We start from the raw sequence: 26,327 nt of genomic DNA on the forward strand, positions 1-26,327 counted from the left end.
TGTAATTCTCAGTATCTGTATTATTCTGTATATATGGACACTGCACAGTACCACTTCTCCTGTCCTGTATACTGTGTGTAATTCTCAGTATCTGTATTATTCTGTATATATACACTGCACAGTACTACTTCTCATGTCCTGTATACTGAGTGTAATTCTCAGTATCTGTATTATCCTGTATATATGGACACTGCACAGTACCACTTCTCCTGTCCTGTATACTGGGTGTAATTCTCAGTATCTGTATTATTCTGTATATATGGACACTGCACAGTACCACTTCTCCTGTCCTGTATACTGGGTGTAATTCTCAGTATCTGTATTATTCTGTATATATGGACACTGCACAGTACCACTTCTTCTGTCCTGTATACTGGGTGTAATTCTCAGTATCTGTATTATTCTGTGTATATACACTGCACAGTACCACTTCTCCTGTCCTGTATACTGGGTGTAATTCTCAGTATCTGTATTATTCTGTATATATATACACTGCACAGTACCACTTCTCCTGTCCTGTATACTGGGTGTAATTCTCAGTATCTGTATTATTCTGTATATACACTGCACAGTACCACTCCTCCTGTCCTGTATACTGGGTGTAATTCTCAGTATCTGTATTATTCTGTATATATGGACACTGCACAGTACCACTTCTCCTGTCCTGTATACTGGGTGTAATTCTCAGTATCTGTATTATTCTGTATATATATACACTGCACAGTACCACTTCTCCTGTCCTGTATACTGGGTGTAATTCTCAGTATCTGTATTATTCTGTATATAGACACTGCACAGTACCACTTCTCCTGTCCTGTATACTGGGTGTAATTCTCAGTATCTGTATTATTCTGTATATATATACACTGCACAGTACCACTTCTCCTGTCCTGTATACTGGGTGTAATTCTCAGTATCTGTATTATTCTGTATATACACACTGTACAGTACCACTTCTCCTGTCCTGTATACTGGGTGTAAGTCTCAGTATCTGTATATACGGACACTGCACAGTACCACTTCTCCTGTATATACGGACACGGCAGCTACAGGATCGGCTCTTGTAGGGCAGTGGTACTGTGCAGTCTGTCATCTTCCCGGTAGTATGAGGCTTGTGTACTGGTCTCCTGGATTACACTCCAGTGACTGCGGAGAATCCTTCCCGGGCAGGAGTCCCTTCTCTCCAGCAGGATTTAGACCTGAGATCTATTAATGGGGGGAGTGAAGCTCAGGGGTCTCCGGCCGTCACTTGTGTCACACAACATTTACTTACTGACCAAATTTCTTGTAGAGACGACATGTAAGTTGTACGTCTGGGAGGGGGGGGCGCGGAGGTGATGACCCCCCAGGTCTACTGCTGGAGAACAAGACTCCCCCAGGGTCAGAGCAACAAGTCTGGACTCCAAGCAGCTGGGGGGGGGGGGGGGGGGGTAGTCTTTCAGGGGGTTTTTGACTATGAACCGATTCCCTAGGCGGCGGCCGGACTGTTCTCCCACCCGCCAGATCCGTCCTTAATTTTAACCCTTAGAGGAGCGGTTCATTTAGAAATTCATTTTGCCTCTCCCTTCCATTTCAGGGGATAAAGCCGCCCCCCCTCCCATATCTCAGGGCCCCCCTCCTCTCAGCAGTAGTCGGCCTCCTTTGTGTCGTACAGCCGAGGCACAGGCAGCATGATGGGGATTGTAGTAGCACCCCCGCTCCTCTCGACCTCTGAGCTTCCTCCTCCACCTCGTGCAGACCCCTACAGAGCAGTTATATGGCGGCTCCTGGAGTTTTACTTTAGCTGATGTAAGGAGAGCAGCGGCGCCACCGCTTCTTTAACCCTAACCTGGACATGGAAGGATCGGTTTGACAGCGCGCGGAGAATTCCTGCCAGAAACGACTCCACAAAAATAAACCGGATTAAGCAAATGCTTCCATTTATTCACAGTTCAAGAGGAAAAAAAATACACGGAAGATATAAAAAAAAAAAAAGAGGAGTCGGAAACCGGATAAACGGCGACACGGTGATGAGTGCGACCTGTGGAGACGCCGCCGACAAGAAAGTCAAATCCAACTGTACAATAAATTATTCGCTATTTCAAGGACAGACGAGAATCTCCGGCCTCAGAACAGCCACGTGGATCCTCCCGGCTCCGGCCACGGCGTCCTAATGTCCCGTACACGGACCGCGCAGGACCCGGCCGCTCACATCAGGGTCACGCTGGCAACCTGCAAATATCCCTGCAGGAACTGGAGCGCCTCCGCGTTCAGACTGGTGCCGATCATGGAGGGGACCTAGGAGACAGGACCACACGTCATCAACACCTCCCCCATGCCACTCCCTGCCCCCGGGGCACCGCACGCTCTTACCCGTCCAGGACACGACGCCGACAGCTTGTGGAGAGACTGCGCCAGGAGCAGCTTGGGATTGCTGACCAGGTCTCCTATAGGATCATGCTCCTTCTTGCCAGCAAATGCCAATTGAGAGAAGGCCGTCTGGTACCCCGGGGTGTCTTCTATGTCGATGAAATGCTCATCATCCGGGTGGTGTCATCTTCAGGCAGCTCAAACAGACCAATCAGAGCCTGCAGTAGCGGGGTCCTGACCAGAGAAACGGGGACCAGGAAAAGGACAAAGTGTCAATGACGCAAAACAAGTGTGAGGCTGGGGGGGTCCGACCGACCTGCCAGGGGCAACCCGAGGTCAAGTATACGGACGACACCAGCCCTGGTAATTCACCCCCCCCCCCCCCCCACACACAGCACGACTGGGGTCAGTTCACAACAAGGTTTTAGTCCTTAGGATTTTTGAAACGCCAGCGTTTTTGATTTTTCTGCCTCTCATTGAGATTGATGGACAGTCCGAGGTGGAAACCGCTCCAGCAGAGGACGGCGCTCGTCTGCGTCCCGCAAGTGGTCAAAAGCCGCCTCTGCCTCCCATTAAAATCAATCAATGGGGGGGGGGGATTGGCATTTTTTGGCTCAGGTTCCGATGTGGTTTTCATGTTAAAATCATTGCCAAAAAAAGCCGTGTGTGAACTGACCCTAAAGAGTCGTGTAAGTGTCAGACTCCACACGTGCGCGGCCCTTACCACAGCTTGGCGTACTCGGCGTCCATCATCTGCGGGCACTCCGTCAGCAGTTTGGTTATGCCGACCGCACAGATTTTCTTCTCTATTGGTCCCGATACTTTCTGGATTTCAGGGATGATAATCTTCTCTACAACCATCCCAAACATCCTGTAAGAGGAGGAAGATCACTCGCTGCCCGGCAGGAGGCGCAACATGGCGGACAATCCTCAGACACACACTCACTGCCCGGCAGGAGGCGCAACGTGGCGGACAATCCTCAGACGCACGCTCACTGCCCGGCAGGAGGCGCAACGTGGCGGACAATCCTCAGACACACACTCACTGCCCGGCAGGAGGCGCAACGTGGCTGACAATCCTCAGACACACACTCACTGCCCGGCAAGAGGCGCAACGTGGCGGTCAATCCTCAGATACACACTCACTGCCCGGAAGGAGGCGCAACGTGGCGGACAATCCTCAGATACACGCTCACTGCCCGGCAGGAGGCGCAACATGGCGGACAATCCTCAGATACACACTCACTGCCCGGCAAGAGGCGCAACGTGGCGGTCAATCCTCAGATACACACTCACTGCCCGGCAGGAGGCGCAACATGGCGGACAATCCTCAGATACACGCTCACTGCCCGGCAGGAGGCGCAACATGGCGGACAATCCTCAGACACACACTCACTGCCCGGCAGGAGGCGCAACGTGGCGGTCAATCCTCAGACACACACTCACTGCCCGGTAGAAGGCACGCACGCTCACTGCCCGGCAGGAGGCGCAACATGGCGGACAATCCTCAGATACACACTCACTGCCCGGCAGGAGGCGCAATGTGGCGGACAATCCTCAGACACACACTCACTGCCCGGCAGAAGGTGCAACATGACGGACAATCCTCAGATACACACTCACTGCCCGGCAGAAGGTGCAACATGACGGACAATCCTCAGACACACACTCACTGCCCGGCAGGAGGCGCAACGTGGCGGTCAATCCTCAGATACACACTCACTGCCCGGCAGGAGGCGCAACATGGCGGACAATCCTCAGATACACACTCACTGCCCGGCAGGAGGCGCAACATGGCGGACAATCCTCAGACACACACTCACTGCCCGGCAGAAGGTGCAACATGACGGACAATCCTCAGATACACACTCACTGCCCGGCAGGAGGCGCAACGTGGCGGACAATCCTCAGATACAGGCTCACTGCCCGGCAGGAGGCGCAACGTGGCGGACAATCCTCAGACACACACTCACTGCCCGGTAGAAGGCACGCACACTCACTGCCCGGCAGGAGGCGCAACATGGCGGACAATCCCAGACACACACTCACTTACCGGCAGGAGGCGCAACATGGCGGACATTCCCCAGACACACACTCACTGCCCGGCAGGAGGCGCAACGTGGCGGACAATCCTCAGATACACGCTCACTGCCCGGCAGGAGGCGCAACGTGGCGGACAACCCTCAGATACACACTCACTGCCCGGCAGGAGGCGCAACGTGGCAGACAATCCTCAGATACACACTCCCTGCCCGGCCGGAGGCGCAACGTGGCGGACAATCCTCAGACACACACTCACTTACCGGCAGGAGGCGCAACATGGCGGACAATCCTCAGACACACACTCACTGCCCGGCAGGAGGCGCAACATGGCGGACAATCCTCAGACACACACTCACTGCCCGGCAGAAGGTGCAACATGACGGACAATCCTCAGACACACACACTCACTTACCGGCAGGAGGCGCAACATGGCGGACATTCCCCAGACACACACTCACTGCCCGGCAGGAGGCGCAACGTGGCGGACAATCCTCAGATACACGCTCACTGCCCGGCAGGAGGCGCAACGTGGCGGACAATCCTCAGATACACACTCCCTGCCCGGCAGGAGGCGCAACGTGGCAGACAATCCTCAGATACACACTCCCTGCCCGGCAGGAGGCGCAACGTGGCAGACAATCCTCAGATACACACTCCCTGCCCGGCAGAAGACACAACGTGGCGGACAATCCTCAGATACACGCTCACTGCCCGGCAGGAGGCGCAACGTGGCGGACAATCCTCAGACACACACTCACTGCCCGGTAGAAGGCACGCACACTCACTGCCCGGCAGGAGGCGCAACATGGCGGACAATCCTCAGATACACACTCACTGCCCGGCAGGAGGCGCAACGTGGCGGACAATCCTCAGATACACACTCACTGCCCGGCAGGAGGCGCAACGTGGCGGACAATCCCCAGACACACACTCACTGCCCGGCAGGAGGCGCAACATGGCGGACAATCCTCAGACACACACTCACTGCCCGGCAGGAGGCGCAACGTGGCGGTCAATCCTCAGACACACACTCACTGCCCGGTAGAAGGCACGCACGCTCACTGCCCGGCAGGAGGCACAACGTGGTGGACAATCCTCAGATACACGCTCACTGCCCGGTAGAAGGCACAACGTGGCGGACAATCCTCAGATACACACTCACTTGGGCTGAATGCTGTCCACCATTTCCTGCAGACTGACGGCTCCATATTTGACGCAGTAAAGATTTAGGAAGACCAAGAAACCTGAGAAAGACAATAGCGGTGGTTACAGATACACTGGCGTCCGGAGCGCGTACCATCCGTCACATGAACTATTCATTCTAGCGGGGGCAGCAGGTACATGTGGAGGACTACAGCTCCCATCATCGCTTCTCATGGCACTTACACTGTCTGCCCACAAGGTGGAGTAATGACAGATTAAGAGATGACGATCATGTGATCAGGATCATCATCAGACGGCCGTTTGTTGGGAAACACGAAGGAATCTCATCAACTGGAGTATAAATAGTGCGCTGTATGCAAATTAGGACGGCTCTCCGCGGGATTGGTCGTAGACACAGCTCTTTGGCTGAGTGTTTTTGCGGAAGTGACGCTTAATCAGACGGCCTTACTGGCACACAGCGCTGATCTCCCTCTGTAACGCCGCTTATCCTTCATAGTTACATAGTTAGTACGGCTGAAAAGACACGTCCATTCAATATGTGGGATAGTAGTAGATAGAAATAAAGCTCCAATTCCATTCTCCCACCGTGTCTGACGCTGCGCAGTCACATGACACCCGCTACCGTACATAGGTCCTATTAGGAGGAGTTGTGCCCAATTCTCTGCGGGTGGGGGAGGGGCTCAGGTACCGCCCAGCAGGGACGAGCGTCTGTCCAGACGTCAGACGGGTGGGAGGATATCTGGAGGCCGCGCAGAGTGCGGGTTATTCATCGTGTTCTCCCGAGACGCGCGGCTGTGCTGCGCAACTTACTCTTCACAAACTTTGTGGTTTTGGAGTTCTGCAGCCGCTGGAAAAGCACGATGTAGATCTGTCTCTTGTACTGGTCCACGCACTCCCTACAAGAGAAGAGGGGGTCAATGTAGAGAGACCGGGAGAAGCTGCAGCCGCATCCCCCTCCTCCCCGTCTCATACTGGATGCTCCGGCTGCTGGGAGGGGGAGCTTTAACCTCTTGGAGACCCAGGATTTTTTTTTTCCGTTTTTAATTTTATCCCCCCCTTTTTATTTTTCATTGATATTGCCGTACGAGGGATTGTTTGTTTTGGTTTTTGAGTTGTAGATTTTTGCGGCACCGTTTATTGTACCGTATAACGTAGCGGGAAACATTCAGTGTGAGGTGAAAAGGGCAAAACAATATCATCACGACAACGCCAAATTATTTATAGCAATTTATGTTTTACCAAGACAAAAAAAAAAAGAAAATCTCGGGCAGAACTTATTTTTCGTCTTCAGGGCGGTATGAGGGCGTGTTCTCTGCGGGGCGAGCGGGCGGTTTTATTGATCACCGTGCGGGTCAAATAACATTATATTGGAAGAGTTCGGACTTAGATGGACGCGGCGGCGACGCCAGGTACATTTTATTTTTTACAATACTTTAGGGGAAAGGAGTGAACGGTATTTTAGTGTTTTTATTAGTCGTCCTGGGGACTTGGGCCGGAGATCACTCGCACTATATGGACAGGCTCAGATAATGACCCCCAGACCGCCATGACTATCAGCAGCACATTGTGACGGCGTGTCGCAGCAGGGACCCCCCCTTTCTAATGCCTTGGGTACCGCAGCATCTAAGTGGTTAAACGGGCAGAAATGAAGTGATCGTCAGCTCCGCCCATTGCAGAGATGTTCTGGCGGAAACACCGCGGACACCCGCTCCGCCCACGAGCCGCTCCAGACTTCCCCTTGGCGGCTGACACGTACAATCTATGCGGCATGTTACCAAGGAGTTAAAGCCTATGTGCACCATACAACCTTTCCGTCATGTCAGCAGGACTGACGGCTTCGGGGAGTGCTGGATCTATCACATCAGAGACACGCAGGACCCGCTCTCAGCCCGGCCCTCAGTGCCGCCGACGTAACGGAAAGATGCGGCTTCTACATACACGACACCGGAGCGGGAGCTTCAAAAGCAAAACATTTTTTTAAACTAAAGTCAATTGTAAAGAATCCCCTAAACCATTAGAAATCATGATAACGAAGCCTTGGATGTGTCAGCGCTCCGGCAGCGCGCGTCTCCCAGTCCACAGACCCCTCACTTGTGGCGGGTCCAGACGTGGTTACTGGATGTTTGACCAATAAGAGAAGGGATTGATTGCGGTTTGGGAGACGAGCGCTGCGATTACCTCACATCAGCGGGACCGCTCCGGATATCGGGATTTGCACTTGTTTTTGGAGTATTATGTGGTCAGTCACTTATTTTATAGGTCCAGTACTTGCAGAACCAGGTTAAAGGGGTGTCCAGTCCTAAGAAATCGATGGCCTATCCTCAGGGGTCTGGCCAATCAGCGGTTTTGGAGGGGCCACGGCGATGGCTTTCCATTCACTTCCCTCACTGCTCGCACGGTGACTGACTCTTGTAGCGGAGCTTCTCACCAGCACAGACTCTTCACCTCAATGGGAGACGGTTGTAATGGACGCTGCACACAACCAACTCGGGGCGGTTTTCACTTTAGCGGGTGAATCAAGTCCATGAAAAAGACCCGACTTTCCGATCCGTGGAGAGACCGGACATGTGGTATCTTCCCACGGACGGGAGCCGGCCAGCGCACACGGTCCTGAGACAGAATACTGTGAACCACTAATCAGACTGAGGAGATATCGATGGTCGGTCCTGAGGATTGGCCAGCAATTTCCTAGGACTGAACAGCCAGTTTAAGGTCATGAACCAAACACAATTTAGGCAAAAATTGCAGAAGCAGCGGCGACGAGCGTAAATCCAGCCAATCACAGCTGAGGTCATCCCAGAAACCTGATCAAAAAAATCCCCGGCCCGTTACTTACGGGGGCAAGTGCTCAACAATGCTGTTCAGCAAATAAAACCCCTGGTGGTCGTTGGCTTTGGAGGCGATGAGTTTCTGAAAGACGCCAAGGAGTCCAGGCTGAAAGAGACGGATAAAGAGTGAACGTGGAGCCAGCACAGACCACGGCAGCCCCCCCCCCCCCCATACAATCAGGCAGTGGCTCAGACGGGTGTTATACAGGGGGTCCTGGACATTGGGGAGGACGGGACTTAACCGATAAATTAATTCGGACCATTGCAGGTTCAAGCGTCGCCATCTAATCAGCCGGAGATGCATCTAGACATCTATTAATACCAGCAAGAAGAACAGACCAACGGCAGAGCGGAACATGAGCCCACGACTGTGCAGCGTGCCCGCCCCCGACTAACGCGTGCCCGCCCCCGACTGTGCAGCGTGCCCGCCCCCGACTAACGCGTGCCCGCCCCCGACTGGGCAGCGTGCCCGCCCCCGACTAACGCGTGCCCGCCCCCGATTGTGCAGCGTGCCCGCCCCCGACTAACGCGTGCCCGCCCCCGATTGTGCAGCGTGCCCGCCCCCGACTAACGCGTGCCCGCCCCCGACTAACATTTCCAACATGGGGTATAAAGGCCACACCTTTCCAAACATACATTAATGTGGGGGGGGGGGGGGGGTCACACATCTACTCACAATTTTATCGGCGGCGTTGGCTGCGATGGCCCTCGCTCCCCTCTCCAGGTAGGCTTGTAGGAGTCGCACTAGAGGGGGAATATTACCCGTTCTCTCCCACAAAACTGGCTGCAGCAGGTGCGGGAACAAGGCCATGTAGGAGGTGGGGATGTCGTCTTTGTGCATCTCCAGGAGCAGAGACATGACTTGGAAAACATACGGCATAAACTCTACAGAAATAAAACAAAGTATTTTACAGAACCAGCAAAGATCAACGGAAGGCATTAGAAATACACCAAACAACGAGCACAACACGTCCAGCCGCTGGATCACAGACAGCAAGCAGAGATATGGAAACCAGGGAGAAATTAAAGAAGCGAAGCTGCTCCAAAGTAACGTGTGACCTGCTGGGACGTCAATCATTAGTGACATTTAGCGCCAGTTTGTAAATGTGGGATGAAAGGTGGGGCGGCGTAGGGCTTGGCCAGGGTTCAGACACATATACTGTGTAACCTGTTTTTTATACGTGCCATGTACTTTATTATAGGATAACACAGCGGTCCAGGTGTATACGGGCCACCAAGCCCTTCCTGGGACCATGAACAAGGAATCTTAGTTGTCAAAAGAGGACGTGACCAATAGGCAGACCCGCAAGGCACGGACCAATTCCAAACTGTGAATAGAGCGTTCCTTATGATGCGGAGACGAGCAAAAGGATGGAAGAACAATATCCTCATTAAACAGGTGGATGAGACCGTGGGCAAAGAATAATAATAAAAAATAAAAAAAATCGGGTCTATGGTGCTGGAGAGACCGATACAGAGCGCGACAAGACATCCGTCAGCTCGGAAACCCTCCGAGAGGAAGTCACCGCCACAAGGTACACCCCTTACCAGAGAGCGGGCACAACGAGAGGTCTCTGAAGAGGCTCAAACTAAGCATTGCCGAGAACACCAAAGACAAATCCCAACTGGAAGTCAGGCCGATAGGGGGCGCTGCATGTGCTCGGACATCAGATCTGGACATTAGAGGCCGGTTAAGAGATAAACAGACAGAGGGCCGGTGTCTGCAATGAGAGCGAGTCCACAATCCGACCCCTCCTGGAGGAGCACGAGGAGCCAGAGCAAGGAAAATACCAAAAGGAGAAAGAGGTCGACCCGCGCACCACTGGAGTAATAAACACGTGCTGAAGAGGCTCTCAAGTCTTCCACATGGTTTGGATCATCAACTAATATAAGCCCCGAGCAGTCTGCACCACGACGTCAAGAGCCACGCCGTTAAAGGACTAAACTCGAGTGGAAGACGGGCCCTTGAGAGAGCAGGTCGTGCCCACGTAGTAAGCGCCAGGGAGCAATGACTAGTAGAGCCACCTTGTCGGCGCGGCTAGCCTCGGTTACTCCTCCGCTCTGACTCTTTGGATGAGCTCGGGAGAGGCAGCGGGGTAACATGTAAATCAGGCAGAAGTGAAACCACAGAGCCCCCGGACTGCTGACTGTACTCCTAGGGAGTCGGAGACCTGGCGACGAAGAGAGCAAACCGGAGATTGGGTCGAGACACCAGCAAGTCCACGTCCAGTGTGTCCCACCTGGAACAAACTTGTACGAACACCTCGTGATGGAGCCCACTCCCCTTGGTTAATCGTGACCAAGATGACCACCCCAGGAAAGTGAACTGCCGAGGGAGCAGGAACATGAAGCTTCACGCACCTCAGAATCTTAGAGTCTTCCGCCAATCCCGCCAAACTCCAGGTACCGCCTCGGTGATTGAGGTGGGAGACTGCCGTGACATTGTGTGTCTGGATTCAGACCGAATTGCAGGACAGAAGGAAAGTCCTGACTGGGAAAGAGGAAAATTGCTCAAAGTTCTAAAAAGTTTGATGGGGAGACTTAACTCCTGGCGAGACCAGAGGCCCCGGAGTTGTGAGATTTCAGAATGAACCTTCCCAAACCTGAAGGCTAGCGTCCAATGAACGGACCTGCCGGCGGAGTAAGAGAAAGCAGCGGTTGTGATGAGGCGTGCCACCAGAGAAGAGATCAGCAGACTCAAAGAAAAGGATTCGACAGTCTAGAGATCAACCGGGAGAGGATCACCCTCTGAAGTGGACGAGTGTGAAACTGGGCAGAGGGGATCTCCTTGGAGGCCAGCATGGTAGCCAGTACCTTCATACAACAGCAGAGAGAGGTCCCCCGGCGCAGACCCCCTGTTGCAGAGAGGACAAATCTCTCCGGAGGAAGGGACACCCGAGCCAAGGTGGTGTCGAACACCATTTCCAGTAAGGGGAGTCTCCGACGAGGGATCAGACAGGATTTGGACTGGTTGACAATCCATCCAAAATGAGCCAGGGTATCCAGTATGATCTGCAGGCTGGTCAAATTGTCCTCCGGGGAATGAAAGTTGTCCAGAGAGAGGACAACCAAAACTCCACGGGAACGAAGAAGAGTCATGACCGCAGAGAATCTTTGTGAAGACCCAGAGGTCTCTTCACAGGCCGAACAAGAGCGCCACAAACAGATAGTGGTGAGAACCGCAAAGCGCAGAAAGTACTAGTGAGACAGGCAAATGGGGACAGGCCGTGCGCATCCGAAATGTCTACTCACGACAAAGTCCCCAGCGTCACAGAGGTCATCGCCGACACCAGGAACTCCATGCAAAAATTATGGACCTGGACAAAGACATTAACAAAAAAAAAAAAAAAAAAAAATGATGTGTAGAACCTGTCGGACTGCGCGACTTGAAAAGCGGGAACAATAAGTCTGTCGGGTGGAAGGCGAACAAAGGCGATCTTGTATCGTGAGGACTTCCCGCACCCCAGCATCCGAAATGTGAGAAAGCCAGACGTCCTTGAAGAGTACAATTATACCCCCGTACTGAGACTGAGCAGGGTCCACCGTCCAATCCTTGTGTTCTCTCTCAGCGGAGCGGCCGGAGGGTCGAGGCGGCGAGTGACATGGAGGGAGGTCTGTTCTTAGAGCCCTGGTGGAGCTGCTGATCGGATGACCGTAAAACGATACACAAGGTCCAGGCGAGAGGTCGGGTGAATCAGGAGGTTCTCATTCCTTCATGATATGTGGATCTTTTCCAGCTCCTCTGGGAGAAGGAGATCAAATGGGGAGTCAGAAGGTGATGGACTCCACTGGGTGAGCGGAACCCGTCAGTAACACGTGAGGGGTCTGTGACCGCGGCGGACAACTTGGGGGAAAGATTCTCATCCAACTTTCTCAGGTTCAAACTCTAACAAGGGCTCCCTGTGGGGGGTAAAACAGAGACGTGGCCCCCTGGAAGGGCAAACTGAGAATACGGAGAGTGGTGGGGACGGCACAGATCTGACCTGTTTAGGGGTCTGCCACAAGGTGAAGCCATGGACGGCAAGGACCCAGAGTTGATAGGAAAGGTGAACCAAGATGTCCAACACGAACTGGACGGCATTGGAAGGGAACACCAGCGACCCTGGAGAGGGAGTTGCCCTTAGTGGTTCAGGGTCAGCACTAGACGTGGCACGGCTGGGGGTTGCTAAGATTGAACCACAGGGTGAAAGTCCCCAGACGCCTGCCCAGGAAAATGCCACGTATTGCACGGAGGAGGTCGTTGACCACATGAAAATCTTTTGGCCACATGTGGAACAGGCAAAGTGAAGTATTTTAGGCCCTGGCGGGAGGATTCTCCTCTGGTGTTTGACATGACTGTAGAGGGGTCACCACATTGCTTGGTTATTACAGCGGTCAAAAAACTAAATGAGGATGAAACCGCTCCATATACTGCAAGAGGCAGGGCTGACCCTCACTTAGACGGGTGTAATGGCCGCCTGGAGTTCGCGTCCCCTAGAGTAAAAGACTAGATCAGTGTCAGGAGGGTTTAGGACTGAAGGGGGTGCCAAGGCAGATCCTGTTTCTGAACAACACGGTCCCAGCACCAACATCAGCAGCGCCCTGGAGAGTTCCCGTGATGAGGTGTGTGACCGCTGCCACCGACTCACTGGCCAGGAGGAAAGGAGCAAAAAAAGATAGCGGCCACCATAGGGGAAATCGTGGTCTGGCAACTGGGGATTTTTTGGGGGGGCTTGGGGGGTGTGATCATGGCCCTGACAAAGAAAACCCCTAGAGAAGCGACCATGGCCCGCCAGGAGCGACATTCTAGTGCATGCCAATAAATTAGTACCAGGAAGAGGAGAGGAGAGCGCCACAGGCTGCACAAGACACAACATGCGCCAAAAATGCCCCAGGCGCACGGCACCCAAGTTGAGAGGTGTCTCAAACTGGCAAGGCTGTGGGTGAGAAGCTTCGCAGGAGACCATGGCGGGGGGTTGTGGCACACACTACTCACCTGTCCTGGAGTCCACTTCATCCCCAATATGTAGAACCCGCAGTGAAGTCTCCCCTGTGTCAGCTGTGATAAGGTGGGACACTGGTGCGGAGTAACAGCGAGACAAACCTTTGGCTGGTGGGCGACAGAGGAGCTCAGCATTGCAGGGGGACAACAGTATGATAAAACACCGAGCGCCCGCCACATGCTGGGGAAAGTAGGAGGGGGTCACCAGCGCCCGTTACAAGGAAAAAAAGGATAAAAATAAAAAAGTAACATAGCAAGGAGGGGCCAGGCACGGCCGGAGGGGCCCGCCTCATAGTGGCAGCAGTATATACCAGTAGTCGGTCCACCAATCAGACTGACATTACGCTACTATCTGGTAAGTCAGTGTGAAAGATAATGGAAGTGATGTATGTGGTGACAAATATATCAAAAAAGGTAACATGAAGTCATAGACGTGTCCCAACATACAATACATGGAGAAAATCCAGCGCTCGCCCTGCGGTCACGTTCCAGACATTAGTGGTAGGACGGGTCGTTGTAGAGAGATCAGTGACCTCCAGCGCTGCCCTGTATTAGGACGTCACCGGGGGAACACGTCAGTTCTGGAAATGTCTCCCCTCCTGGATCTTCCATCATCATCTGTGACTGATATTATTGTAAAGTGGAAGGAACCGCAGCAACTCAGCCACGAAGTGCAGACCACGTAAAGTTACAGAGGGGGGGCCGAGTGCTGAGGAGCAAGTGCAGAAAAGTCACCAACACTCCGCTGACTCCATAACTGCAGAGTACAGACCTCCTCTGGTATTAACATCCACACTGTGCCCGCGAGCTTCATGGCACGGGGGCCGAGCATCTGCATGCCAGCCGTACATCACCAAGCACAATGCCAAGCATCAGATGGAGGGGTGTAAAGCCGCCACTGGACTCTGGAGCAGTGGAAACGTGTTCTCCGGGGTGACGCTGCTCTGTCTGGCGTGGTCGGCGGAGTGACGCTTCACAACATGTGGCGTGGTCGGCGGAGTGACGCTGCTCTGTCTGGCATGGTCGGCGGAGTGACGCTTCTCTATCTGGGATCTGATGATGGGTCTGGGTTTGGTGATGCCAGGAGATCGTTACCCGCCTGACTGCATCGTGCCCGCTGTAAAGTTTGTTGGGGGAGGGGTAAGGCGGCCTCTTCACTCCAGTGAAGGGAAATCTTCATTTTTCCAATAACTTCTGACTTTGTGGGACCAGTTTGGGGTTCGGTCTTTTCTGTTCCTCATGACTGCGCCCCAGGTCCATATAGATATGGTTGGCTGGTCGGTGGCCTGTGGGTTGGTCGGGGGACTTTGGTGTAGAAGAACTTGACCGGCCGCACACAGTCCTGACCTCAACCCCAACCAACACCTTTATAATGAAATAGAACGGAGATAACGAGCCCGGCCCCCTCCCCCAAAATCAGTGTCTGACCTCACAAATTATCTTCTGGATGGATGGGCAAAAATTCCCACAGACTCCAAAATCTTGTAGAAACCCCAGAAGAGGGGAAGATGATTTACTGCAAAGAGGGGAACAGCCCCATATTAATGTCTGTGGATGTATAATGGGGTAACTGCTGGAACGTGGCGAGGTGCGGCTTTCATGCTTTGCCAGTCTAACAGAAAGTAGAAGAACTATTTCATATACAACATTTAAGCTTGAAGACCGGACCGGCTGTTTAAAGGGAAGGAGTCGCTAGAAAATAGATATATTTTTTTCAGTTAAACAATTATTATGTGAGGGATTACACGTTGGTTTCATTTTTTCACAAGTCAGGAAATATTATAAATCAGATTCAAATTTATAACATTTCCATGTGCTGGCCACTAGAGGGAGCAGTACCAAAAATTGCAGCATTGCATGTGGTAAAGCAACCTCATTGATTTATGCTGCAAATTTGGGGTAGACACACTCGCTCCAGTGTCCTCACACAATCCCCCCTCCCTTATTCTGGCTAGTGCCAGGAGAAAGAGGGGGTTGAATGTTCAAACCTCCTACACTGTGTGCCGCCATTTTCTGAGCGACTGCCCAGTGTAGGAGGATTAGATACAGGGCTCAGCAGACCGTATCACACGAACATTCCTTGCGTCTTCGCTGCCTTGAACATATGGCCGGAAGCCGCGCCCGGAAGTCGTCATCTTACTGTCCGGCCGCGGCTTCCGGTCCACATGAAAATGGCGCCGGATGTCGCTCTGCCGAAGACCTTCCTTTTGGACTGTGTGGGAGCGGCGCATGCGCAGTTCCCACACAGACGGCGTACACTATAGTGGATGGAACGGGTCCCGTTCGCACTCTATGGGGCTGATGTGCCGTATTCCATCTCTGTATGTGGCGTTAATCAACACATACAGAGATGGAAAAAAAATGGCAGCCTCCGTAGAGAAGAAAAAGAGAGAAAAAAGTTAAAAGTACAACACAAATAAAATGTATGTCAATATATTAAAAGCAATATGATAAATAAAAAAATAATAATGTCACGACCCCTTCCCTTTAACATCAGTGTCAGGAGGAGACGCCTCTAGGAGAGATGACGAGGCTGCCGGGATCACTACGTACGGTCATCATGTAACACCCACCTTGTACATCACTCTGGAGGATCTCGGTGAACACCAGGAACAGCGCCTCTTCAAAGCTGGCAACCGCGGCCGGGTTAGATCTACACGTGATCCTGATCGACAAGCAGATGGACTCAAACAGGTAATGGTTGAAGTGCGGCTTGCTGGGATTCTAGAAGAGAGATAAAAGCTAAGTACAGAGGACGAGCGGCCCCGGCACGGTAAGAGCCGCGCACGCACCTTACTGACGGTCAGCAGCTTCTGCGTCAGCTGTGGGATGACTGACGGGATGTACGGGATGACGGCCTCCTGCAGCAGGGAGAAGCTCCTCATGATCGCTGACAAAAAAAGAAAATGGAACAGGTCAGGAGGAGGCCGCTGTGAGGTCAGTGACCCTGTACGGGACCCTGCTGGACTGATGTGAGGGGCATGGACCCAAATCATCCCTCCAATCCCCTTATAGCAGAAATAGGTAAAACCCTCAGAAATGTGGAGTGAAATGACAAGTACGTCAGGGATCGCAGCTCCAGAACTGACCGCAGCGTGTGGACGTACAACATGTCTATTACTTCCCACTGCTGGATGAACAGGAACTGCAATAACCAGTCACAAAACCACAAACGTGAAGGAACGAAGGCAACAAAGCAGAGAGAAGGCGGGATCGTTACCCTTCATGATGTACTCATTCTCCGAGGAGCCGGGTAACGACAGCGCTTTGAACAGGTTGGACAGGAGAAGTTCTGCGTACGGTAACATGTCCGAGGCCGAGATACTGAGGAGACAGACACATCATGATCAGGGAAAAGAAAACACACTGTACAAGGAGACCCCGCGCGCCCCACAAGACACAGAGCGCCCCACAAGACCCCGCGCGCCCCACAAGACACCGCATCTTGCACAGTCGGTAGCAGCTGGATCTTACAGGGTGGCGTTCGCTGCTCCTCCTCTCATAGTGAACACCCTCTCCAGGGCGTGCGCTGCGTACGTGTGAACCACAATGCTTTCTGCCTGCAGGTGAGAGATCAGTAGAGGAACCGCCAGCAGCAGCTGATCTTTGGGAACCTGTAATATACAGAAGACATGAGCTCGCCCGCAGGTGACACCCGCTTATTATAGGTCAGGGATGAGAAGGTGTAATAACTGGGGCAGCACATCCACGACATGAAGGCTCAGATAATACCGGAGTGACGCCATGACGAGCCTCCGTACCTGATTCCTGAAGAACATGATGTACTTGATCCCGTCCGCTTTCAGCACAGGAAACTCATTAACTGGAAAAAGAAAACCTCAGCATGAAACCGAGCGAGGCCGCCCCTCATGTAGCACGCACGCCGCACGCACGCCACTCGCCACACTGACCGTCTAGAACCCGGTCACACTCATTACTCACTGTTTGCAGACTTGAGATCCGGGAGGATGTGATTGATGAAGAATTCGGTTAGGTTGACGAGCTCATTGGCTTGTGTTATCCCGTGCTGTAAAGAGGAGACACTAGTGAGTACCCAGGGGGGGACGGGGACGGCTCATCATTACTGACCCTAACCCTCCCATATTATACACCAGGTGCACCGAGCCACAGCTGCGGGACCAGGAGGGATCAGTCACACCTTCTGGGTCTGCGCCTTGGATGCCAGCGACGTCACCAGGTAGATGGCAGCGTCCTTGTGCTTCCAGTTAACACTCGGGTTCTTGGCATATTCCTGGAGCATGGAATTCACATAACACGAGAAGATATTGGTGACCGGACCCTCAAAAAACTTGCACAAACCCCGGACGAGGTCACAAGCGGCTCGGCGTCTGGTGTCAATGTCTGGAAGAAGCGAAAAGAAGAAACGTGACCAAAAGAACCGCACGAATATGAGAAGTCTGCCCACAAGCCAGGAAGATGTATCATGGGGTCAGAATAAAGGAGTCTGGGACAAAGCAAGGGACGGCGGCCAATCCGGAAAGATTTCACTAATAACCTTTGGTTTTACCTTTAACTATTTGTGAATAAGACCCGATTACCCCACGCGGCCCCTCTACGACCCGGCTCATTACACCTGCACCAACCACATCCAGAACACTGGAAATAAACGTCCACATTACCAGATCCCTCCAGATCCCTCCGGATATATTCCTCAGAATTGTCCTCAAACGCTTCTTCATCAGCAGCTGCAACAGAAGAGACAATGAGACCGAAGACGAGACGAAGAGACCGAAGACGAGACGAAGAGACCGAAGACGAGACGAAGAGACCGAAGACGAGACGAAGAGACCGAAGACGAGACGAAGAGACCGAAGACGAGACGAAGAGACCGAAGACGAGACGAAGAGACGAGACCGAAGACGAGACGAAGAGACGAGACCGAAGACGAGACGAAGAGACGAGACCGAAGACGAGACGAAGAGACGAGACCGAAGACGAGACGAAGAGACGAGACCGAAGACGAGACGAAGAGACGAGACCGAAGACGAGACGAAGAGACGAGACGAAGAGACGAGACCGAAGACGAGACGAAGAGACGAGACCGAAGACGAGACGAAGAGACGAGACCGAAGACGAGACGAGACCGGAGACGAGACGAGACCGGAGACGAGACGAGACCGGAGACGAGACCGAAGACGAGACGAGACCGAAGACGAGACGAGACCGAAGACGAGACGAGACCGAAGACGAGACGAGACCGAAGACGAGACGAGACCGAAGACGAGACGAGACCGAAGACGAGACGAGACCGAAGACGAGACCGAAGAGACGAGACCGGAGACGAGACCGAAGACGAGACCGAAGACGAGACCGGAGACGAGACATGGAGGCGGCAGGAGCCGCGCTCAGGACCAGGTCCCTACCTCTGAACTCCATGTTGGGGACAATCACTTTCTCACAGATACTGGTCAAGGTGTTGGGATCCTCAAACAGGTTCTTATAGTGCGGGCGCTCGCACACCGATGCCAGGAACTGGATGGCATTACTGACCAGCTACAGGGACAAAAACAGGGACAGCGCAAATAAAACACAACATATAGATATCACCGCCTCCCCCGACACCTCACTCAATGTATACAAATCTTATTAAACTAAAGCCAGAAGACAAGAGCACTATATACAGTACAGTGATAAACCCTATACACATACCCGTATACCACCGCAACACACCCCATACACCTACCCAGACACCACCGCAACACACCCCATACACCTACCCGGACCCCACCGCAACACACCCCATACACCTACCCGGACCCCACCAAAACACACCCCATACACCTACCCGGACCCCACCAAAACACACCCCATACACCTACCCGGACCCCACCGCAATACACCTACCAGGACCCCACCGCAACACACCCCATACACCTACCAGGACCCCACCGCAACACACCCCATACACCTACCCGGACCCCACCGCAATACACCTACCCGGACCCCACCGCAATACACCTACCAGGACCCCACCGCAACACACCCCATACACCTACCAGGACCCCACCGCAACACACCCCATACACCTACCCGGACCCCACCGCAACACACCCCATACACCTACCAGGACCCCACGGCAACACACCCCATACACCTACCCGGACCCCACCGCAATACACCTACCCGGACCCCACCGCAACACACCCCATACACCTACCCGGACCCCACCGCAACACACCCCATACACCTACCAGGACCCCACGGCAACACACCCCATACACCTACCCGGACCCCACGGCAACACACCCCATACACCTACCCGGACACCACCGCAACACACCCCATACACCTACCCGGACCCCACCGCAATACACCTACCCGGACCCCACCGCAACACACCCCATACACCTACCCGGACACCACCGCAACACACCCCATACACCTACCCGGACCCCACGGCAACACACCCCATACACCTACCCGGACCCCACGGCAACACACCCCATACACCTACCCGGACACCACGGCAACACACCCCATACACCTACCCGGACACCACGGCAACACACCCCATACACCTACCCAGACACCACGGCAACACACCCCATACACCTACCCAGACACCACGGCAACACACCCCATACACCTACCCAGACACCACGGCAACACACCCCATACACCTACCCAGACACCACGGCAACACACCCCATACACCTACCCAGACACCACGGCAACACACCCCATACACCTACCCAGACACCACGGCAACACACCCCATACACCTACCCAGACACCACCGCAACACACCCCATACACCTACCCAGACACCACCGCAACACACCCCATACACCTACCCAGACACCACATACACCTACCCGGACACCACCGCAACACACCCCATACACCACGGCAACACACCCCTTACACCTACCAGGACACCACCGCAACACACCCCATACACCTACCCAGACACCACCGCAACACACCCCATACACCTACCCAGACACCACCGCAACACACCCCATACACCTACCCAGACACCACGGCAACACACCCCATACACCAACCCGGATACAGTCGTCTGGGGATTTGTTTTCTGCGGGATGAGCTGTAGGTTTTATGGGTCATTCTACAGACGTCATGTGATTTTTTTGATCGCTTTACATACCATTATATATCTCAGCTTACAATGTGATTTTTCCCCATAACGTGATCATCCGGCGGGTCAAATAACGGAATCTTTTACTAGTTCAGACTTTCACGGACGCAGCGATACAGATTATGGTCATTTTTTTTTTATTAGTAAAGGAAGGTTGTTGTTTTTTTAGCTTTTAGTTATATCAATTAATTTATAGGTTTACAAACAGTGAACTTTTTTTTGTACTTGTCCCCCCAGGACACATAAGGCCGCATTCACACGAGTGTTTTTGGTCAGTGATATACAGTCCGTATTTTGGCCGCAAGTCCCGGAGCGAGCACAGTGCAGGGAGCCGGACTCCTATCATCATAGTTATGTACGACGCTAGGAGTCCCGGCCTCGCTGTAATCATGTTTTCAGTACGGGACAGTTGTCCTGCAGAGAGGCAGGGACTCCTAGCGTCGTACATAACTATGATGATAGGAGCCCGGCTCCCTGCACTGTGTTCGCTCCGGGACTTGCGGCCAAAATACGGACTGTATATCACTGACCAAAAACACTCGTGTGAATCCGGCCAAACAGAGACCAACCGCATCAAAAGAAGTACCATTCAAATCAATGGTAATTATAACGGAACCCGTGCTCTCCGTATAACATTTCGTTCCGCTCTTCCTCTGCCGTTTAGTAACTGTAGTGTGAACTTAGCCTAAGGGTTTAATACTCATGAAATTTTACGCGTTTCGGAGCAGTGTGTGTGTGTGTGTAGAGTAGACATGACACAGGCCACACACAAAGCTGTTCCTCCACATCAAAAATCTGAAACAAGAGCATTTCACCAGATGCCGCGTCTCACGGGAATAGGGGGCGTCTTACCAAGTCGTATTTGACCTCCTGACCGGTGGTCACCAGTAGGTTCCAGATGGCAGTGACGAAGCGCGGCAGGTAGACCTGGAATTCTTCATCGTACTTCTGTGCGTATAAAGCAGCGTTGTCGCAGATTTGTGACTTTAACAACTCCAGCAATCCGGCCTCCTCCTCATCCTGTAACACAAGACGGGGGTCACGTCACCTGATCCACGAGCGCAGCGGAGACGCCACAGACACGACTCACTTCTGTCTGGAGTAACTTGTTGTCCAGGGTCAGGAGGCTGTGGAAGTTGGTCATCCAGGTCTCCATGTTATCTTCAAAGAACTCCGGGAGATCCTAAAAAGACAGGAAAATAAGACGGACAACAGGAAGAGATCGAGGGGACGAGAGGAAAACCCCCCAGAGATCCCCCATAATAGGAGCCATTCTGCTGCAGCAACGGTAACCGATCCCGTCTGGACACCTCACAGGGAAATCACCAGTACCCGCATGTAATGTGATCCTCCTCCGCAGCACGAGACCCCCTCGCGGCGCACACATTACACCCAGCACTACCATTATAATCAATACCTGGAAATTGAGGCTGTAAAACAACTTGGCGATCAGAATGAGAGAGGAGAAGAGGACTTTTAAAGCGCTGACATCATTTGCATGAGTATTGCACAGACCAATGGTTGCCTGGAAGAGAAGTGAGCGGAGAGTCCATGTTCATCAGAGCTGCAGTGTGCGTCACAGTGTACATCCAGCGGGCGGCTGAGGATACAGGGAGAACAGACGCCTTACCTGGAAGAGGGTGGTGAGAGGTAAAGCAAAGGTGTCCAGCACTAGTTTTATCTCCGTCCACAGCTCGCTGGACTTGAATTCATGGCGGTACCTGTCACAAGGAGAAGACATCAGCAGCGGTCTCTAGAAGATCAGGGGCGCAGGCAGCCGCTCGTCTCCATACCTCTTGAACAGGGAATGAGCCGTGTGCAGGACGCCATTGATAACATGGAAATCTCCACTCTGGAAACGGTTTACCATCTCAGTCAACAGATCCGGCCATTTCTGAGGGAAATCTTCACGGCCGATGATGCTGATGGCGTCACTCAGCTACAGAAGAGGCAGCAATGGCGGAGATTAGAGGATGCTGCATCATGGGAAACATCACACACGGCACGGCACACGACACGGCACGGCACACGACACACGACAGCTCTACTACACCTGCTTCTGGATCTGCTCAGGGCTGCTTAACATGAGGTTCACGATGTTGGCTTTAATGGCCGCACGGTCCGCATCACAGATCTTGTTTGGCTCATCTTCAATCTGAACAGAAGAAATAGTTACAGTCACCGGCGGCAGCGGTCGTCCCGTACAGTCACCGGCGGCAGCGGTCGTCCCGTACAGTCACCGGCGGCAGCGGTCGTCCCGTACAGTCACCGGCGGCAGCGGTCGTCCCGTACAGTCACCGGCGGCAGCGGTCGTCCCGTACAGTCACCGGCGGCAGCGGTCGTCCCGTACAGTCACCGGCGGCAGCGGTCGTCCCGTACAGTCACCGGCGGCAGCGGTCGTCCCGTACAGTCACCGGCGGCAGCGGTCGTCCCGTACAGTCACCGGCGGCAGCGGTCGTCCCGTACAGTCACCGGCGGCAGCGGTCGTCCCGTACAGTCACCGGCGGCAGCGGTCGTCCCGTACAGTCACCGGCGGCAGCGGTCGTCCCGTACAGTCACCGGCGGCAGCGGTCGTCCCGTACAGTCAGCGGCGGCAGCGGTCGTCCCGTACAGTCAGCGGCGGCAGCGGTCGTCCCGTACAGTCAGCGGCGGCAGCGGTCGTCCCGTACAGTCAGCGGCGGCAGCGGTCGTCCCGTACAGTCAGCGGCGGCAGCGGTCGTCCCGTACAGTCAGCGGCGGCAGCGATCGTCCCGTACAGTCACCGGCGGCAGCGATCGTCCCGTACAGTCACCGGCGGCAGCGATCGTCCCGTACAGTCACCGGCGGCAGCGATCGTCCCGTACAGTCACCGGCGGCAGCGATCGTCCCGTACAGTCACCGGCGGCAGCGATCGTCCCGTACAGTCACCGGCGGCAGCGATCGTCCCGTACAGTCAGCGATCGTCCCGTACAGGCACCGGCGGCAGCGATCGTCCCGTACAGTCACCGGCGGCAGCGATCGTCCCGTACAGTCACCGGCGGCAGCGATCGTCCCGTACAGTCACCGGCGGCAGCGATCGTCCCGTACAGGCACCGGCGGCAGCGATCGTCCCGTACAGGCACCGGCGGCAGCGATCGTCCCGTACAGGCACCGGCGGCAGCGATCGTCCCGTACAGGCACCGGCGGCAGCGATCGTCCCGTACAGGCACCGGCGGCAGCGATCGTCCCGTACAGGCACCGGCGGCAGCGATCGTCCCGTACAGGCACCGGCGGCAGCGATCGTCCCGTACAGGCACCGGCGGCAGCGATCGTCCCGTACAGGCACCGGCGGCAGCGATCGTCCCGTACAGGCACCGGCGGCAGCGATCGTCCCGTACAGGCACCGGCGGCAGCGATCGTCCCGTACAGGCACCGGCGGCAGCGATCGTCCCGTACAGGCACCGGCGGCAGCGATCGTCCCGTACAGGCACCGGCGGCAGCGATCGTCCCGTACAGGCACCGGCGGCAGCGATCGTCCCGTACAGGCACCGGCGGCAGCGATCGTCCCGTACAGGCACCGGCGGCAGCGATTGTCCCGTACAGGCACCGGCGGCAGCGATCGTCCCGTACAGGCACCGGCGGCAGCGATCGTCCCGTACAGGCACCGGCGGCAGCGATCGTCCCGTACAGGCACCGGCGGCAGCGATCGTCCCGTACAGGCACCGGCGGCAGCGATCGTCCCGTACAGGCACCGGCGGCAGCGATCGTCCCGTACAGGCACCGGCGGCAGCGATCGTCCCGTACAGGCACCGGCGGCAGCGATCGTCCCGTACAGGCACCGGCGGCAGCGATCGTCCCGTACAGGCACCGGCGGCAGCGATCGTCCCGTACAGGCACCGGCGGCAGCGATCGTCCCGTACAGGCACCGGCGGCAGCGATCGTCCCGTACAGGCACCGGCGGCAGCGATCGTCCCGTACAGGCACCGGCGGCAGCGATCGTCCCGTACAGGCACCGGCGGCAGCGATCGTCCCGTACAGGCACCGGCGGCAGCGATCGTCCCGTACAGGCACCGGCGGCAGCGATCGTCCCGTACAGGCACCGGCGGCAGCGATCGTCCCGTACAGGCACCGGCGGCAGCGATCGTCCCGTACAGGCACCGGCGGCAGCGATCGTCCCGTACAGGCACCGGCGGCAGCGATCGTCCCGTACAGGCACCGGCGGCAGCGATCGTCCCGTACAGGCACCGGCGGCAGCGATCGTCCCGTACAGGCACCGGCGGCAGCGATCGTCCCGTACAGGCACCGGCGGCAGCGATCGTCCCGTACAGGCACCGGCGGCAGCGATCGTCCCGTACAGGCACCGGCGGCAGCGATCGTCCCGTACAGGCACCGGCAGCCAGTGAGACTGTACGTCTGATAATCGGCGCGCTACTGCTGGGGTAGACGTGGCACTTACCAGCCTCCAGTTCCTCTTGATGTAGTTCTTGAAGGTGACGGACGAGCACACTTTGATGACGGTGTCCTGGGAGCGCTCCAGCAGGGTGAGCAGCAGCAGCGGATAGTTCGGATTCCCTTCCACAGATTCCAGATATTTTTCAGCTAAATGGAGAAAAAGTATAAAGAGAAGCGGAGAGCGTCCACTACGATCAGCGACACCCCCCATAGAGCAGGACAGGGGGGCACGGCTACACCCATGGGAGGGGCTGACGTAAACACTTCCTGGTTCTGTGGAGTCACATGGTGTATCACATGACCTCTCAGCCAGTCAGCAGCTCTGTCTTAGAATGGCAGGTACTGGTTCTCCTCCGGGAGTCTTACAGGCAAAGCACCCTGGGGAAAATAAGCACGAGCCCTGGGGAGCGACTGGGAATCTCCCGGCACGTGGGGTCTGCTCTCCTAAGTATCAGGCTAGGCATGCCGCCCGTCTCACACCCTGGACATACCTGGCCGGCGCACTGCGGGGTCGGGGTCCAGCGTTTTTCTTAGATACTCGGTCAGGGCCTGCAGGTTGGCGTCACTCAGCTCCATGGTAAGAAAACCTAAAACACAGGCAGATCAGAGACAAAGTCATATATAATAGTATGATACAGTAACAAGCCATGCAGCAATGCAAGCAGGACTAAGTCAGGACAGGATTCACCATCTAAGTAGTCAATATCTCCATTCACTGACAGCAATCAGATCTTAAAAATGGTGAGGAAATCATTCACAGCCAGCTCCAGGATGAGATCAGATTGTAGGAGTTTATGGCGTCACGGCGGCGGTCGCGATGTGACGATCTCTGATCGGGAATGTACAGAAACGTGTTGTTTCCATGGGATCGATTATTGGGATGAGATATTTGCTGTGTATGGCCCTTTAATGACCTGCTCCACATCGCCCCCTCCTGAATATTAAAGCATGAAGTGGTGATCTCTAGAGGAGCAGATCTCACTCACCTTCACTCCTGATGAACTCTGCTCCTTATTCTGCTGAAATCTTAGTAGTAAAACTGCTACCTGCAGGAAATAGAAGCCGGTTATAAGAAGCTGCATGTATGACAGGAGGCGTCCAGCACCTGCAGACATCCCTTACACGCCGCCGGACTACACATCCCGACACTGAACCGGCTCCATACCTGGAGGAACGACATGCCGCCCGATGACAACCCAGCCCGCCCCACAACCAAGACCGGACCATACAGGAGCCACGGGGGCACATGCATCACAGGACCGCAACCAACGTCCCCCAGAGAGGCTCTCTATAGTGTCACCCCCGGCGGCACCAGCCTGACCTGTACTATGAGCATCCCATAATCCAGCACCTAACTCTGCGGCTGTCAGTGAATGTCCTCATTGCAGCTCTAGAAACAAGAGCCGGATGATCAGATGCCGGACTGGAGGAG

The 26,327-nt window shown here is 54.6% G+C and overlaps 1 protein-coding gene across 1 annotated transcript; it reads right to left on the reverse strand.

Moving 5' to 3' along the window:
• Positions 1–2,187: 2,187 nt before the first annotated feature.
• LOC142703900 (exportin-2-like) lies at positions 2,188–26,327 on the reverse strand. Its single transcript, XM_075848254.1, is given in 27 exon segments — positions 2,188–2,277; positions 2,353–2,528; positions 2,531–2,583; positions 3,074–3,220; positions 5,555–5,636; positions 6,367–6,452; positions 8,393–8,490; positions 9,061–9,269; positions 15,939–16,089; positions 16,158–16,255; positions 16,586–16,689; positions 16,840–16,979; positions 17,127–17,188; positions 17,308–17,392; positions 17,525–17,727; positions 18,006–18,071; positions 18,750–18,879; positions 21,338–21,505; positions 21,576–21,668; positions 21,903–22,010; positions 22,116–22,206; positions 22,279–22,424; positions 22,539–22,640; positions 24,900–25,042; positions 25,387–25,482; positions 25,882–25,941; positions 26,217–26,327. Coding segments are annotated over 25 exon segments (2,916 nt in total). The 5' UTR covers positions 25,472–25,482; positions 25,882–25,941; positions 26,217–26,327.

The sequence above is a fragment of the Rhinoderma darwinii genome, unplaced genomic scaffold (genome assembly GCF_050947455.1).
Source record: "Rhinoderma darwinii isolate aRhiDar2 unplaced genomic scaffold, aRhiDar2.hap1 Scaffold_2965, whole genome shotgun sequence".
Classification (NCBI taxonomy): Eukaryota; Metazoa; Chordata; class Amphibia; order Anura; family Rhinodermatidae; genus Rhinoderma; species Rhinoderma darwinii.